Source organism: Lutjanus erythropterus, chromosome 24 (assembly GCF_056507025.1).
Source record: "Lutjanus erythropterus isolate fLutEry1 chromosome 24, fLutEry1.hap2, whole genome shotgun sequence".
Classification (NCBI taxonomy): domain Eukaryota; kingdom Metazoa; phylum Chordata; class Actinopteri; order Lutjaniformes; family Lutjanidae; genus Lutjanus; species Lutjanus erythropterus.
The window spans coordinates 9912382-9930260 of record NC_139340.1 but is presented as its reverse complement, the minus strand read 5'-3'; the positions used below and the strand labels follow the sequence as shown (position 1 = coordinate 9930260).

The following is a 17879-nucleotide window of genomic DNA, read 5'->3' as shown; positions in this document are numbered from 1 at the left end:
TTTTTACAGCAGTATTGAAATAACATACACAAACATTTCAGTTCTCTCCTGCAACAGCTTCTTAAACTGCTGGATGTGCCTTGCATTTTTTCCTCTATTTTCTTATTTAATGCTATATGGTAATTTTCTTATATTCATGAATAAGTGGCCAAACATAAACAATAGATGCTATAGCTATAATTATAAACAGCTATAATTAGAGTTAATAGCAAAAAAGATTTTTAACAGTTTATCAGTGATAAAGGCAATGAATCAAACAGAAAAAGCCTCTTTATCAACTCATTCTTTTTTTATTCTTTTTTTTTTTTAACCAATGTTTCAACAATCATACAAGGCCAAATCCATCAAAGAGGCCAATATCGACGTCTGCTCTGACAGCTGCCTCAGTAGACCAGAACACAATTCAACAACACAAGTGTTGTGTTTTAAGTAATGGTTGTGACTTTCCTGCATAGTGCAATGGGAAACTTCTTACACTCACACGCTGTTTAGTATCATCGTTACTACTATTGCTCTCCTCACTGAGTCGTACACATGCTCCAAATACGTGCTCTCTGGGGGCTGTCAAAAGTGCTTTTGTAAAATGTGGAAAATCAGGGACTGGAGTAGAATTAGACAAGGCAGGTTTAGGGAGAGTGGGTGAAATACAAATGTAGAATAAAATACTATGAACTGAATATCACAGAACATTGAGAGAATTTTCCCTCTCTCAGGTTGGATCCACCAGTGTACAGCTGGCAGAGAAACAGGTCATATTTGGATCAGTGCCTCTCAACATCCCTTCTATCAGAACTGCAGTCTTGCACAACACTGGCCAGAACCATGCCTATTACCAGGTGCCCACACAGACACATGCACATACTCTTGTTTTTGCAGGGATATTTATACACACCACACAAGAAACACAGCCAGTCTGTCTATGTCTCTGTTGGTTTGAGGCAGGTGCTAGATGTTTGCCCTCTGCCCGGCATGGTGGTGAGTCCACCCGAGGGTGTGGTGCCAAGCGGGGGCCAGGCTGTGCTCAAGATCCACTTCAACCCTGATTCTGTCATCAAATTTGACACCAGAGTCGAGGTGAGAGAGAAATGGAAAGAAAGAACAAAAGACAGAAAGAAAGAGGAGGAGAGAGAGCCTGCAATTTTCATCTTATGTTGATTTGGCTATGTGTGTATAAGACATAAAGAGAGGAATGTGTGTTTATTGCAGATAGCTCTGAGGAGCATGAAGTCCATTGAGCTCAGAGTGGGTGGATCAGTGGAGCCTCCAAATGTAGACATCAGTGTGGTGAGTGTGTGTGTGTGTTGGTGTGTGCTGACTTTTTGCACACACTTTGTTTCTTCATCAATGAAGGAGCAATGAACCACAGAAAAAAAAACATGGCAAGAGAAAAGGAGATTACATAAAAAGAATAATTCCAAAATTACATAAGAGAATTACAAAACAGTTTCTTAGCATGGGAGCATTTATCCTCCTTTTACACACTTAGAACTTGGCCCATACAATAATCTATATGTGAGCAAACTTGTCAAAACCTCTCAAATCAAGTTGTGAAAACATACTTTATTTAAGCTCACTACTCAGTGCGCCATTAAACTATTAAAATCAGTGAGTGAAAGACAAAGCTTAAAGTCTAAAATATTAAAAATTTCATTGATCTTTTCCTCTGCTGATCTGTGTATGCTCTGTTTCTTGACATGTCTTAGTGTTGTAACTGGAACCAGGACTGTTATGATGTGACTGTCAGGATTTTCTGTTAATATCTAATATTTGTGGTCCAAATTAATTGAATATAGACTGACATTATATGCCAAAAGATGCTCGACATTATTTAGCAATTTCAGTCTCATTAGAGATTGTCATAATAGCAACAGCAGGCTGAGTGTGGTTTTAGGCTTTGGTAAAGAAATGGTTGTTGAATAGTCTGATTTGTTTGTATGTATTATTTTTCACATTTTTAAAAATCTGTCTTGCCTGACTAGCAGATCTTCAATCATGTCATCTTAATCTATTATCTCTCTAACAGGGACCACAATAGGAAGATTTTAGCTCTTATTTTATTTTGTTCTCCACAGTTTACTTGCATGTCAAGACTTGTTCATTGCTCTTTATCATTATTATTTTCAAATAAGTAGATCTACATTTTGCTCCATGCCACAAGCGCAATCAATATAATGAACAGTTTGTTTGTCATATTGATTGCACTTGGCACAATGGATCCATTTGTAAATAATAATTAGAGAAGGAAAAGGAAGAATAAATTTGATTTGAAGCACCTTTCACGTAACCCAAGGGCACTTTACATTAAGAAAATAAGCAAAAAAGGGTAAGACTAGATTTAAAAACAGAAATACGTAACCCAAGGGCACTTTACATTAAGAAAATAAGCAAAAAAGGGTAAGACTAGATTTAAAAACAGAAATGAACGCAGCATTGCAAATTGAAAATAGGTGTAGATGTGGGGGAGATCAGAGTGGTGTTCAGAGAAGTTTGTCCAGGGCTTTACTGGACAACTCAGTTAGTATTCCAGTTTGAAGGTGTAACTGAGTCTGAAGATGTTCCTCAGAGGGAAAAAAGTAGATTTGGTCTCTGTTTTGTTGTTGTTAAGTTAGAGTGTATGTGATGTCATTCAGTTTTTATGGCATTAAGGCAGTTCTTTTTATTTCCCAGAGGTGGTCAATAGCATCATCCAGAAGGCAGTAATAATACAGCTATATTATACAGAGCATCTAATGATTTTTGTTGGTGACCTACAATTTTCCTGACAAAACAACCTTAGCCAACTTTTTTTAATTTGCCATTGTTTACAGGTACAGGTTACTATACCAGGCTGCAATGCAAAACACAAAGACACAGTCTCTCTCAGTCTGACACTCTTGACAGACTCCAGAGTCCTTTATTCTGAGTTGGAAAGCCACTGATGATGGAAGAGTTTAAACACACTTGACATATTTCATACTGTACAAGTGTTGAACCCTGTCGAGCCCTGTTTGAGGCTATGCTGAATGAGTGTCTAAGTAGGAGTGATTATTCAAGAGGATGTAAATCTCTGTTCAACTATGATGAAGATGGAGTTGATGTTGAAACATTACTTAATGAAACTTTGTCACCTTAGTCCTTATGCTCCATTATGTTTGGACCTATTTTCCAAGTTTTTACTGTGATAAGAAAGTCTAACTAACTTCTTACATATGATATCAGTATACAACATTAAGTTTGTTCTGCAGGAGTAAGGCTACTCTTAAACTTTAGAAAAGCATTGCTTTTCACTGTAAAACTATTATATAAATCCAGAACTGTGTGTAGGTGGTTGAGCTCTTTCTCTAAGAAGGTAAAAATGAATTTCTTTGATATATGAAGGATGTGGTAATCTTACACACATACTGTGCCGCAAAGCATCTTACCCTAGAATGTATTCTGTAGCTCAGGAATGCTGGTTTTGTGCACTTTGCACAACATTTTGTGCCTTGGTGGCGTTGCAGACAGGCATTTAGCTGTAAATACCAGCTCCAAGTAGGTCTCAACATAAACTGTTGTCCTTCAGTTTTTAGCGGCGACCTTGTGTATGTCAGGTCCTTTGTCATGACACAAATATATTTGGCCTTCATGCAAAGTGTATTATTGTTATTTGGTTAGGATCGTCAGCTTGAACCATTTTTCATGTGGATACTTTGCTCCTGCTATTATGAAATGGTTCTTTATTGTGACAAACATTTTGTTAGTATTTTACACCATTCACACAAAATGACCTATATTCATACAACTGATAAACATAAATGCAAGTTTAGAAGACAAATAGAGAAAAAATAAAAAATAAATAAAAGAAGAAGAAAAAAACATTTCATCCACCCACATAGTCCTAACGCATCTTGTCACTTCTCAGTTTATATAAATATAACTTAATCAGCAGCTGTCTTAATGGCAGCATTTGCCTCATCATCATCATATATAAAACAAAAAGACTGTGAAAAGAGGACGCCCACTGCCAAATACATAATCTGTGTGGAGGTTTCATCTTCATTTTCTTAGCTGCAGTCAATCCATAAAAACAAGCCTTCTTTTGATATCTTGGCAGATTAAGAGGCAGCACATTCAACAGCACTGTGTTTGGTAGACATGATATGTTAACCAATAACATATTTGCTACGTGACACCAAAAATAATGAACATTTGGACATTTAGAAAACATGTAGATGTGCCAATATATGATTAATAAAGGGTGCATAATGAACTTTGAATTTATTTTAACTGACACCACATTCGAGTTAATAAATAGTACAAACCAAGTTGAATACTATGAATCATTTTGTAGTGTCGCAGTTGGTGATTTTAACTGTTTGAAGTAAAAGAAATATTGCACCAAACACTCCAATTAATAGTCTGACCATACTTACTATCTCCACCAGGCATGTGTGTGTTTGAGAGAGATGAACGGACTTACCAGCAGGGCTTGAGAGAAACTAATTACATTTAACTAGTTACATGGAATTAAACTTCCAAATAAATATAATTGTAACCCATTACATATGCTGACAAAAATAATGCAAGTTACAGTTACTAATGAAAATGTTGGTGATTACAAAAGGGAAGCATCCAAATAGTCGTCTCAATATGTGGAATTCTGCACTCAAGTGAGTGACCTCTTCTAGTTAATTTTAATTTACATTGCTCAGGGGAACAATACCGATATTTGCATGCAATTCCCATAGGGTTTTTTTTTTTGTTTGTTTTAATGGCTGTGCTTGATAGTAAAGAAAAATTGTTCAGTTCTTGGATAGTCAAAAGTAAAAGGGAAGAATTTATTTCTAATGCATAACAATTATTATTGCTTTTATATACACCTCCAGTAGTCTTGCATATTGGACATGAACTTTCACAGTTTTGAATATGTGGTGGTGGAGCCTGGGGTATTCTAGTTTGAAGTGGACTCCTGGATCATTTCTATGGTTTATATAATTTCTAATATCCATAGAGTTTATAATGCCTTGGCTCATAGATGTGGAAAGTAAAAAATAGATGGAAAATGATTGTGTGAGGAGGAAGAATAGTCAGACATTGTGTTAAAGTCTGTATGTGCAAATGAGTGTGTGTATGTCTTCAAAAACAGCAGGGGTTGCACCTGTGAAAGAAATGGAGTCAAGGATATTCTGCTTTTGTACGTCTGTAGTTGTTGATCCTTTCCCTTTCAGTCTTATTTGCTGTAGCTGTTGAGGCGCCTGAACAGAGTTTCCTTGGCAGGACATGATTCTTAAGTTGCTCTCCAACTCAAAGAATTGGGTTTGTAGATAAGCTCTCTCACCTAAAGCTAATAGATAAAAGGATTTCAGAGGTCTTTCAGGTTTTAATTCAATTTTTTAATGAGTTTTTGATTCTCTCAAAGCGCAAATGAAAGGTACCAATTTCCCTTTTTCTCTATGATATTTGAATTATTGTTTACTCTACTACATAGTAAATAATTGGATAATTAAATGTCTGGGCAAAACAACTGGAAGGACATTTATTACTTTTTATTTATTGATTTCTCTCTCTCTTTTCAGTCCCATTTCCAGTTTTACGGAGTCTATGCTGGTTCTCGGAGAGCGATACCGTTTACTCTGACAAACCGCTCCCCAGCTGCAGCCAGGGTTACTTTTGACCTGTCAGAATACACAGACTTCTCTTTGCAGCTCCCCCAGCCCTCAGCAAGTATGTATTTACACGCGCTGTGCAACATATCATACGCTGATGTATGACGATGGGTGGGTAATATGTCCCAAGATGTAAGATTATATAAGATGTAGTGTTATTGCATTTATATCTATGTGGGCTGCAATGTGCATCGAAGATTAGAAATAATACATGAAATGAAAGTGTTAACGCAACAAGTTTTTGTCTGTGCATGCTTTTATTGTTATGATTGTTTCTGTGCTTTTTTACAAGCAGAGAAGGAGCCAGGTGTGAGTATTGTGGAGGTCCAGGGCTGCCAGAATGTGGACTGTTCCTTTGTCTTCTCGCCCACCCTAGTAAGACTTTGACCAAACATCTCTCAATAGATATGATAGTATCATGATGACTGAGCAGACCAAGCTCAAATGCACATTTAAAATCTGTGATTTTAGTGTTCTCTAAAACTCTTCTGAACAGCAGTTGACCAGTCATACTTAAGCAATAGTTAGTAGGCTTCAGAGGTGGCAAAAATACACACATTCTTTATTAAAGTAGAAGTACAGATACTTGCGGTAAAAAAAAGACTCTGCTGAAGTAGTGTGCATGGGGCTCTAGTAAGAGTAAGTAAGAGTAAAAGCCTTTTGAAAAATGAAAATGCAAGGGTGCAAATGGAATGAATAGTGTGTTTAAAGATTAACTACAGTAGTTAACATGTCAAGGAAACTAGCTCACTACCCTAAACATTACTTCTTTAGTTTTCATGTCAGGTACAACCCAACATGAAATGTCACCACCTGTTGTACTGTAGTGTGTAACATCATGGCTTTTTGAAGAGTAAATGCGGTGACATATGAAGCGGCAAGTATGACCTTGAATCTCAAGCAGATGATAATAGTAGCAGGTGGTAGAGATGCTGGAGTAAACTTTAATTTAATCTTTTCGAAGCTTATAAGTGTTGGCAGACACGGCACAGCACTGTTTCCTTTTAGATTCAGCCATAATAGGCCATAGAAATATGTGTTTTTTTACTCTGTTATTTACTGTTGCTGTTGGTGCTTCTGGTACAGGTGGTATTTGTTTATGTGCCTCACAGAGGTTGATTCAAGTTGGCATTATCTGCCGTTTTGCATGCTGAAATTAAATGTAGTGGAAGCTGGGCCCAACCGGAACATAAGCTTGACAGGCATAGCAACTGTAACTAAGGCAGGCAGGGCTTAGCAAACAATCAATTACAGATCTTATTCCCTCTCATCTTAAAGTTGTTTGCAAAAGAGATACATTAAAATATCAATGAAGTAGAGGACACTCAAGGACATGTCTTCCTGCAGGCAGCCAGTTATGACTTTGACCTGCCACTGATTGTCAACGGAGTGAGATGGCCCACTGGTTCCCTATCTCCAGTCCCCACTCGGTCCTCCTTCTCCACCTGCTCCTCGCTGTCAGCTGGCAGCAGGAAGCATGTCGTCAAACCCCTGTCCGTCACCATGGAGACACCACGGTCACTGCACATACAGGCCACAGGTGGGGTCATTAATGTGGAGTTTGAGTGTGTGTCTTGGTGAGTGATATCTGTAATATTCACTTTCATTTTTCTAATGAAACTAATTCTGAAATACTGCGACACTGTATGGGCACAGAACAGATTTCACACATGGCATTAGGTTCATGTGGCTAAGTGTAATATTTTTCTTTCTCTTGCTGTTTTTAGTGCTGTGTGCCCCACTGGAAATGTCCCCTTCTCACCTACAGTTCCACATGGAACCGTTGACCCCACAGTCTGATGCTTATATAAAGGTAGACAAGGATATATCTGCAGATTTCTTGTCTCCATCCAGTCACATATTTCCCCTCAACTTCCTTTCTCCTTTCCTTAACTTTTCTTTTGTTGTTTTTCACTTTCCCTTCTACCTGTTGTCAGTGCTGTTTGTACCACAGTGTTGAATATCTGACACTTGTTTCCTTTTTTCTTATCCTCTGTGTTTCTGCTGTCTGTTCCTTTGGTCTCATTCAATCTCTCACTTCTCTCTCCCTCCGCAGACAGTGGAGCTGAAAACAGTGTGTGAAGAGAGTGTGTTTTGGCGTAGTGGTGTCAGGGAGCATGTAAACTGGTGGTTTGACTGCAGTGCAATAGCTATATCATCGGAGGACAGAAGAGAGGGGGAGCTTTGTACGCTGTCTCCATCGTCAGGCAGTCTGGGGCCCGGCCAGTCCATCTACTTGGCGGTCAGCATCAGGCCTGAGGCAATCAGAACAGGTGAGAAATGAGTGGAAACTCACACAACACATACATATTAAGATGGATTACTGTATCTCTCACTGCCCTCCCCTCTTTCAAACATGCAGTTGTGTCATTGTAAATATAGTTGTTCCTTTACACACATGCTATAATCACATACGTCTGGAGGAGAATTAGATAATGTATAACATGTCATTTCTTAACAGTGTGTAACATCCTTCTGATTGTATTTTCACATTTGCAAAAACATAAACTAAATCTAAATTAAAATAATACTTAGTTAAAGAATTTTCTCATGCAGCTTAGACCATTAAATCATGGGCCTTAATAATCATTAGTGACGGACCATAAACAAGGAATTATTTTTCAGCGTGGGACCAAACCTCTTAAGGCAATACTTAATCTTGTCAAGCTGAGAGCCACCAGAAACAGACCAGTGGATCTTCTTTTTCATTGTTGCCAATAGTATTAGGAAGAATGCTTTACTTTTTCACCCTTAATGGCTGTACTTATATTTAGGTCACCCTAAACCCACAGAAAAGCCATTAAGACTGTCTGTGTGAAGCCTCTTAAGACCCCTCCCTCTGACCTATTAAGAGCCTTAAATGTCATCCTCTTGGAATACCATAATAACATTTTTATTCACAGAAAAGAGGAGGCTCTTGTAGCTTGTCCCAGATATGTATCGTTTTGCTCGACTCCTTGTTTTCCCATATCTCTACAACAGAGGTAGTGGGTAAAATGAATATGACCCATAGGGCTTTATTTTTGTGAGCCCAGTAGATCAGCAGCGTGTCAAGCATACTTATGGTGTTTTCATGGCCAGTGTTTTCCTCTTTATAAACAGGGCTCTTGCCATCATGGCCCATTGATTGTCTGGGAATCTTCCTCAGAGATTTTTCCTCAGAGAAAGCCTGTTGTTTTTTTGCTCATGCACTGTTTCAAATCAGAACATAGCAGCTCAAATATACTATAAAGAGCAGATGATGACTCTTAAAGTTGAATTCACTTTTTTATACATTGTAAAGATGCTTCATAACATTGTTGACTCTTGTCTGTGCAAAAATAATTGCTCACAATGAAATAGGAATGAAATAGTTGCCTGCTTATTTATATTGTGACATTTATGATGGCAAAGATTATTTTGTTTCTGGGAATACCACTATAAAATTTAACCTGAACCTCTATCACATCATTTTGATGATCACAGCCACACATCTTCCTTTATTAAAATGCAGAGCTCCAGGCGACAGACTTGTTAAAAAGAGGACATGCTCAGCCGTTGCTCCGGTTACGAGTGTTTTGAATGGAGACACAGGGCGAGGACTATCAGAAATGAATGATCATGAGGGAGTTTTAATTGAGCTATGATTTTTCATGCAATTATCTGAACTGTTTTCAATGTGTCAGTATCCAACATTTCTGTTGATGAGCAGTAGAAACTGTAGAATAACTAATTATCACAACATGTTTGACGTGCACATAAACACAGAGGTTTCTGTGATTATTTTGCAACAGTCTAGTACTTGTTGCCTTGTTGATCTGCCATGTATAATTGTGGATTGACACTGTGCACCATTGCTCCAGATAGAAACTGCAGATGGAACAGATACCCGCTGCCTTCAGATGGCTTTGAAGAGAGTTAGCAGAGTAAAAGATGTTGCCATCTTGATAGATGACAGAAACAGGCTGTATCTTTGTCCCATCCTGTAGTTCTGCCTCATCCACTTCAGCTAATAGTGTGGTTCCACTGCAAGCATGGACACCTCACATAAATTCAATATCCCCAAACTAGATTTGAATGCCAGTAGACAGACTAGTAGACTACTGGATTGTTAAATTTGCATTTCGGAAAAGGAGAAAATGACAATGAAAAGTATTTCTTCAACTTGTGTAATGTTTCTTTCCACTATCAACAACCTTCATTGGCTTCAAAAACTTGACTGATCTATTTTCTCAGTGTGATTTGTACTGTTTTTTTTTCTCCTAGGGTCTGAAAGAGTAACCAAACTGTCCCTCCCTCTCTACCTGGGAGACAAGCGATGGCAGGGGAAGGAAGAAGAGGAGGGACATCAACCATACCAAGAGCTGTCCATCACTATTACTGTCCATTTTCCTTGCATCACCATCTACCCCCCTCAAATCCTCCTTACACCAGTACCTCTGGAAAGCAGTGCAACTGCCACACTCACCCTGCTTGCTGTAGGATATCCTAGGTTGGTTTACACCCACACACACAGTGTTTTTATTCACATCAGACCAAAAACTGTTCCAGTAAGTGTTAAATTTTATGAAGGCCTCACTTTTGATCATTTGGATCATGACACATGGACAACTGCTATACGAACACAGTTGTCGTTGTCAGCTTTTTGTAAGCTGAGCAATAACGATGATGGATTTTTATTGTATTTACATTTTTCTAGCTTGTGGCAATTTACCAGCTGTGTTGAGCCATTGGAGCTAAATGAGCGTGGAGGAAACACTGCCACCCACGTAAACTGACAGCATTATTCATTCCAGTGGGATTTTTATCAATCAAGCCAGGACGCGTTAACTGGCAGGTCTGCTGGATTTCGCTTACATTGTAAGCCAATAAGCTAATCCACACTCCTCTGTGGTTTGCGTTGACATCAATCAGGCTGCACTGTTACAGTTCTGGCAGCATTTTCTGACCCACATCTGACTGAACTGAGTAACACAGTGGATCTCAGCAAGGAAACATATCAAGGGCACTGTTTACATATTATTATATCTAAACAAAACAATTAAAGAGTATAATGGAGTATTCTGTAGCCACAAGCTATATGCAGAAGGTTTCTTATATTTTGTGGGCGCATACAGCTAGAAACTTTGCATCCAGTTATTCTGTGGAAATCATTTATATCTTTCGGAGTTAATAATCTTTAACTTGATAAATTGAATGTTTTTTTTATCATTTCATTAATTAAAATGCTGTATTATCACACTGCACATTTTTACCACTTCTCCATTATGTACATGAAGCACTATAGACTACAACTGTCTCCACTCATATTTGCCATTGTTGCTACTTCTGAAATTTGAGGAAAACTGGTCTTCAAATAGTTTCCTTAATTCAGACTTTTCATAGATGATAATTGATCAAAAATCCTATAGCATTCCTTTTGGGGTACTTCAAGAAGAATTTTAGGTACACCATCTTTTGCAACCCCATGGTGGTGTCATTAGGAGATCACATGGAAATAGCATAGTGCTGTTGAAAGGTTCAGATTTTTATTTTTTCCCAACATTTTAAGGACTTCTCTTCTATGTTGGCAATAACTTGAGTCCATTTAGTAGATTTTCTGGCGCTTTTGATTACATCACCTGTTGAAATCATGCCACATTATATTACATTCAGTGTAGTTTGGATGTTCTACCTTCCTGAGATTTTCTTTCCAAATCCACTGTCTGTCTATGTTTGCAGTGGAACCAAGGTATCAGCTGAAATGGATGAGGTGGAGCTGGAGGATGGGATAAAGATGCAGCCTTTTTCCATCATCTTTCCAGAGGGTAACAACATTCCTGCCCCAAACCAGGATCAGGTACAGCCTTGTGCTCTGAAAAAGTCAAGTAGCACCATGACACTGTATTTGTTTTATGGCAGTTTCTTCCCCATCAAGAGTGTATTATTATTATATTATTTGTATGATACTGCACTCTTAAGTCCACACAGAGGCCTAAAAAAATCTGTTATGCGTCTTACTATAGCATTATTTATCTGTACATTACTTTTTCTTACACTCCCTCCCTATTTCTCTCTGCTGTTTACAGTATATTCCCACACTGTCCTGATACCATCATGCCTATATAAATTCCTGAGGCTGATGTCTCTCCACAGTCAGTTTGAAGGTCTTGTAGCAGCATGAGCAAAACCCAATTTTGTGCGTCTTGATCTCTCACTAAATCTATCTGTTGATCAAATGACACCAACTGGATGAATATGATGAGTGTAACTGATTTTCATGGCTGTCAGTTCAGCTGAAATACTGTCTTAATCTGTGAAAGTATCCCACTTTCCCTCTCTATCTGTGATCATAGAGAGGACCAGTCAGCATTCAGAACAAAGAGGCCAGTGTGGCCTCTTTAATCTGCAGTGTATCCTTCTGCTCCACCATCCCTCTGTCCATCTGCACAACCATCACCTTCACTGATCACCTCCACAACAGGTAACAGGTTATTTCTGAAACACCAGCCACCCATTCATTTAAAGTTGAATTAATCTACCCACTTGACTTTTTTCTGTTTTTTTTTTCTTTGACTCCTCTCCCTCCAGGTTTGAGGTTAAGCTGTGTGCTATTGCTGACAACTGTCAATTGACAGTTTGGCCCTTCATGGCCCTGCACCGCTCCGAGCAACAGATAGTTCTCAAGACTGGTACTGTATAACAAACATACATGACACAGTGTACGTCTATGGAACATGGGTAGACTGGCCTCATAAAAGTACAGCTTTCTTATGTCAGACAGTAGTGAAGTATACATTCCATTATTTCCCATGAACCCAAGGTGTGATGTCTTCAAGTTACTAAAGATTTGAAGTTGCAGTGATATAAAACATGTTTCAGGTTTGAATTAGTTTGCATCAGATTAGTGTATGCGTGACTTTCATTTAGGGGCCACAGCTGTTGAGGCGATCCTTCAGCGCTGTCACACGCCAAGTCCTGCCTCTGGTCCGACTTCATCCTCCTCCTCATCATTCGATCACAACAGCTCAGCAAACAAGAATTCCTCAGGTCAGAAATTGAGATGTATTGTGTGTGTTTGTAATTGTCTGCTGCTGAGACAAAAACTAAAATACAGACACATTCAGTGTGTTTTTACATACAGTACCATGTTTATATCTGTCCTTTTCAGACTCCTATCCAGACAGTGACAGTGTGAGCGGTCAGGCCAGCAGGGACACAGACATCTCCCCTAACAGAGACACCCCAACCAATCTTGGCATCCCAGTATTCCCTGCTGCCAATTCAGAGGAAGGAATATATTACCAGAATGTATTATTGGCCATAGAGAGGTGGTTCAGCTTCTTTGGCTGGCCAGGTGGACCACATCCTATCTCAATACCACACACGCTCAGAAGGTACACCCAAGAGATCTCCCAATAGTTTTGCTATTATATTAATAGTTAGCTCAGCAGCCATATTTGAAGACTAGTTAATGTCAGAGGATGTCCACTTTGAGGGACTGTAATAATGTATGTCTCCTCTCTCCCTCCAGAGTTGTGTCAAAAATTCAATTGAATCATTCCAGTGGTCGGGCTTATCGAGTCAGTCAAAACAAAGACTCCAGGTGTGTATATGAATTTTCAGAACACACAAACCATATGAGCAGATGAGTGTTTGTGCTGCAAAATACTGAAGTTAAAATAGCTAACATAATGGAAAGATAACAGAATAACCATGATTAAACTAGGTAACTGAAAGGAATTGAAAGTGTGCACCCTGAAAGCAGGTTCTGATTTTTGAATACTGCTTTTATATGGAGTTCCCAAGAATAAGCAGAGGCTCTCATGTGTAAATAATGCTTTTCAAATGACAGTGGGCAGTCTTCCCGTGTTTGCATTTATTATTGATTATTTGGAGAGTCAAAATGGGTCAAGGGAAGTAGTTTATGATGCTTGAACTGAAGCTCTGGTGGGATATAATTTCACAACAGTGGGGGCATTGATCTGTTTCCATGTGCAAGGGACATAATTGCATTGTATTTGTATTTGTATGTCTAGGTCTGTAGTGGACATGCTTCATCACCTGACTGGCAAACAGATTCCTGGTATCCCTCGCTGTCAGACATTTTCCAGTAATATAGACCAGCGCACCAATCAGCTGCTCCAACAGCATGAGGCTATGCTAGCTTTTCTCAGGTAGGCCTTGAACACAGATACAATGCTGAAATGCTGCTGACATTGTTTGACTCCAAGGCAAAACTTGCACAGCTATACTGTACATTAAATGCATGCAACAAAAAACATTTCACTAAACCAGGAAACACTGTAAATTAGTCTAATTAAGTTTACTGAGGATCATATCATAGCACACCAGTCTTCCATGATTTTGCAGGGAAATTAAAACAAACAAACAAACAAACAAACAAAAAACATACAACTACAGTAATAATTACACAAGTGCCCACTTCCTGTATTTTCAATTCTTATTCATGCCAACTGCATAGATATGATTATCTGCATAGATAAGATTATGATTGTTATCAGCAAAACACAACACAAAACATAGTATTTATGAATTAAATGAGAGTCCCAACTTGAAGAAGAATTCTCTCTGTTACATAATACAATTATTGAGAACATTCTGTTGTGTATACACTGTGAGAAGAAGGGGCGAGCATCCCTTGTACCCGCCACATGAATGGCCAATAATGATCATTACTTAGGCTTTAACAGCAAAATAATTGCAGCTTGCATGTTGCAAATTTGATGAAATGAACTGCTAAGGGCAAACATCGTATGTGCTGTCTTGTCATGTCTAAGTAAAACTGCAAGGAACAGTGATGGAAGGGACACCTACTCTGTGGCTCACTGGAAAAATGCTATTACTTTAACAGATACAGTGTAGATGAAGCCAGAAATGTTACATTTTCCATGTCTGAAAAGGGTTTAAATGACATTTTTAAAACTTTCTGGGGTTACTGGCAGTTTTTTCTGTTCATTGTTATTCTGTGTTCAGGGTGCGTGGAGCCTGCCTATGTCACATCAGAGCACAGTACTTGCTAGACACACTGGAGTTCAAACACTGGTGCTCAATGCAGGTACAGATACACATCCACACACAGCAGTCCCACATGCTGTAGACCTATAGCATGTAAATTACTTTGCATGTCCTCTAAATACAGTTTTGTTGCATTGGGATACAGAAAAGAATTGCTTTGCTAAAAATGAACCCGTCCTGGTCTTACTCAGTCTCTCTCTTTCAGTCACACACAGCATATTTAGAGCTCCCTGTGTCATATACATTCTCATGTGTGTTTCTCTCAGTCAAATGAAGAAGAGCACAGTGTGGACTATGGCAGTGTTGACTATGAGTCACTGAGCAAACGATCCTGGACTGATGTGCTGTTGCAACTATACAAGGTGAAATACTCTTTCTTGTCCTCTCTTAGTAGTGCAAAGTGTAGTGTAAATAACAGTACTAAATATTCCTTTGCACATGTGCAGGTGCTGGTGTTGTGTCGCGTGTCAAAGAGTGGTCTGAACACAACTCTGAACCAGGAAGACATAGATGGAATCCCCCCCGTCAGCTTACAGCCGCTGTCCAGTAACATCTACTCATCCTGGGAGCTCCAGCTGCTCTCATGGCTCAACATGCACTACCAGAGCATGAGGAAGACTGTGTGGGAAAAGGGTAGGACAGACAGTATGGAAACACACATGTAGAACTTCTCAAGGTTCAAAGGGTTTGTTTGTCCCTAGTTGGCAGGACCAGAGTTAAAGATAGGATCAGATCTTCATTGTCTTGAAGGAAATTCATCTAATATAACCATTAGTTGTTTCAGTGATTACTTTTTATACAAATTAATGCAATCTATTTATACAACAAAATGTATACTTTTTCTGCATGCTTGTTTTAAAACCTTTGTACTTTTTAAACTTCAACTTTTTCTTTTCATTTAATGTTTTTAGTAGTTTCTACATGCTATGCTTTATAAATTCAGGTAGAGCTTGTGAAAGCATTGGGACACTTGGAACATAATTTAATATCCTGCTGTCAGGCTTTAGGCTAGATTTTTTCTCCTTTTTGATGCCTTAATAGGTGTGTTTGATTGATTGCTAATTTCTTCATGGTAATGGTTTGCAGATGGTGTCCCATCAGCACGCTGGATAGTGAATTTTGATCTGGACTTGGCAGATGGACTGGTGCTAGCTGCTCTCCTTGCTGCCTACTGCCCTTACCTGGTCAGTGTCTGTGCATGTGTGTCTGAGAACATGTTCATTTTGTGTGGACCCTCTAAAGTATGTGTGAGTCAATGAGGGATGATGGCTAATGTCTGTAAGTGGCACTGTGATTGATGTGAAGAGGACACAATTAGTTCTGAACAAGATTAGGTGAGCCTGTTATCATGCTAAGCACCATTTGTGTGTGTATTTAATTTTGTATGTGTGTATGAGAGAGAGCGAGTACAACTTCAAAAATCTGATTTACAGAGCACATATTGATACTGAGCAATGGATAATGGACAGAAGATCCAAATATACATGAGTTTGTAAATCACACTTTATCAATGTGTTCCTAATTAGATCTGCAGCCACTTCCAGAGGATGTACACCACAACTAGCAGCCTGGAACAGATCCTTCACAACAACATCATAGTGTCCCAGGCCTTAACTGCACTTTGTCTCAACCTAGATGTACAGGTAAATAGAAGATGGGATAGGAGGGCAGGTTTACACAGCAAGATTACCTGTTAAACCCAGTTTACTTGAATAAATCACTTTACTTTCAAGAAAAAGATCATTTAAGGAATAATATGTAACAGTTCTGCATTTAAATGTCTAAAAATTATGGCAATGGTTAACAATGAAGACATTAACTCCCATGAGCCCATGCTACTTCCACAACCTCATCTAACTCATCTCCTTTTTTATTAATTTGATTAGAGAAAGCTCCCTAGCAGCAGAACTTTCGTATTGTGTGTTTATATTAGTCTGACCTAATTTACCATGGAAAACTGTCCCTCCAGACTAGCCCAGTCCTGTTCAGGTTAGTTTTCAGGTTTGGCTCCACCTCAGACATAACAAGATTCAATTGGCCAGTCCACATATGTGCTTATAAATGCAATGGAAAAATTACGAGATTTTTCCTTTAGAGTTTTGAGTACTTAAAAGAGCACACAGTTTAGCATTCCACTCTTATAACATTGCTCGAGTCATGATGGACAGTTTAAAAAGAAAAAAAGGGTCACAATAAATGCAGCAGATTCAGAGATATCTTCTTTTTTATTCCACACATTCTGCTTCCTTGTCAAAACTTGGTGCCTTAGGTGTGTTATGCTAGCAATGGCTTATGTAGCCAGGAGCTTCTAGCCTCGAGCAGATACAAAGAGTGAGCTACAGAGGTCTGGCGAGCTAACCCACTTTTAAATCTATGTCCACAGATTTTTTTCATTTTCAAACTCAAACTTGTTCTCAGCCCTAATTAAAAAAAGAAATTGTGAAACAGACACTTAGAAACACTTTAATTTAAAAGGACAGGTGGACAGAGAACCAGTTTTTTACTTTCATGTTGCATCTTACACATCTTGCACATGATTTTTCAGCACTCAATAGACATGATAGAAAGAAAATTCAGATTATTCACACTGCACTTGAGCCCAGGCTGGCATGAATACAGCAGAGTGCTGCAACAAACCAAGCTAAAAGAGGATTCTTTAGGAGCTGTGTGAAGGCAACTGGACTTGCTTGAGGTTCTTGTAAATGTTCCACCTCTCATCTGAAAGGCTTTTTCAGTTCTGAAAAATGAAGAGGAGTTCTCCAATTGAGTTCATCTCTATTTGTGTCAGAGTCTAGGTTTGACATGCTGCCAAGAGTTCTCTTTTGCTTTGTCTATTGCAGTGGTTTTCTCAGTTTTTACTTTAATGTTGTCATGCTAACATTATATTTAATATTTGTCGTTTAACTGTAAATTGGTGTGAACAGTTCTTGATGTCTCAGTCCTGTGTTTCAAACCCATGCAATTCTTAAACCAGACTTGATTCAGTCATTAGCTCTGAGACTGCTTCATGAAACACCTTAATCCTGGTTTAGTTTCTTAGAATGAATCAACATAGAAAAAATGTAATTAGATAGTTGAAAATAAAAGTAATCTGAATTAATAAAGACTACATCCTTTTAGATCTCTAGTACATATTAATGCCGCCCACATTTTAAGTGTAAGCCATCACTTTGACAGAGAAATATTAGCTAATTGTTGCATTAATTACCAAATGAATGAACTCTTTAGCATAACTGGAGGTGTTTAATATATCATGAT

At 38.5% G+C, this 17879-nt stretch overlaps 1 protein-coding gene across 1 annotated transcript in view; it reads left to right on the top strand.

The window, feature by feature from the left end:
- Positions 1–17879, top strand: part of LOC146304712 (cilia and flagella-associated protein 47-like) — a 53676-nt gene that overhangs the window by 8035 nt on the left and 27762 nt on the right. Inside the window, exons 18-38 of the mRNA XM_084713922.1 lie at positions 714–836; positions 943–1074; positions 1207–1284; positions 5535–5682; positions 5920–5999; positions 6972–7164; positions 7352–7437; positions 7681–7897; positions 9870–10095; positions 11325–11442; positions 11939–12066; positions 12174–12274; positions 12513–12632; positions 12754–12979; positions 13117–13188; positions 13622–13759; positions 14580–14661; positions 14888–14983; positions 15068–15254; positions 15708–15805; positions 16148–16264. Of these exons, the coding sequence (XP_084570048.1) occupies positions 714–836; positions 943–1074; positions 1207–1284; positions 5535–5682; positions 5920–5999; positions 6972–7164; positions 7352–7437; positions 7681–7897; positions 9870–10095; positions 11325–11442; positions 11939–12066; positions 12174–12274; positions 12513–12632; positions 12754–12979; positions 13117–13188; positions 13622–13759; positions 14580–14661; positions 14888–14983; positions 15068–15254; positions 15708–15805; positions 16148–16264 (2766 nt within the window). The remainder of the gene's footprint in view (positions 1–713; positions 837–942; positions 1075–1206; positions 1285–5534; positions 5683–5919; positions 6000–6971; positions 7165–7351; positions 7438–7680; positions 7898–9869; positions 10096–11324; positions 11443–11938; positions 12067–12173; positions 12275–12512; positions 12633–12753; positions 12980–13116; positions 13189–13621; positions 13760–14579; positions 14662–14887; positions 14984–15067; positions 15255–15707; positions 15806–16147; positions 16265–17879) is intronic.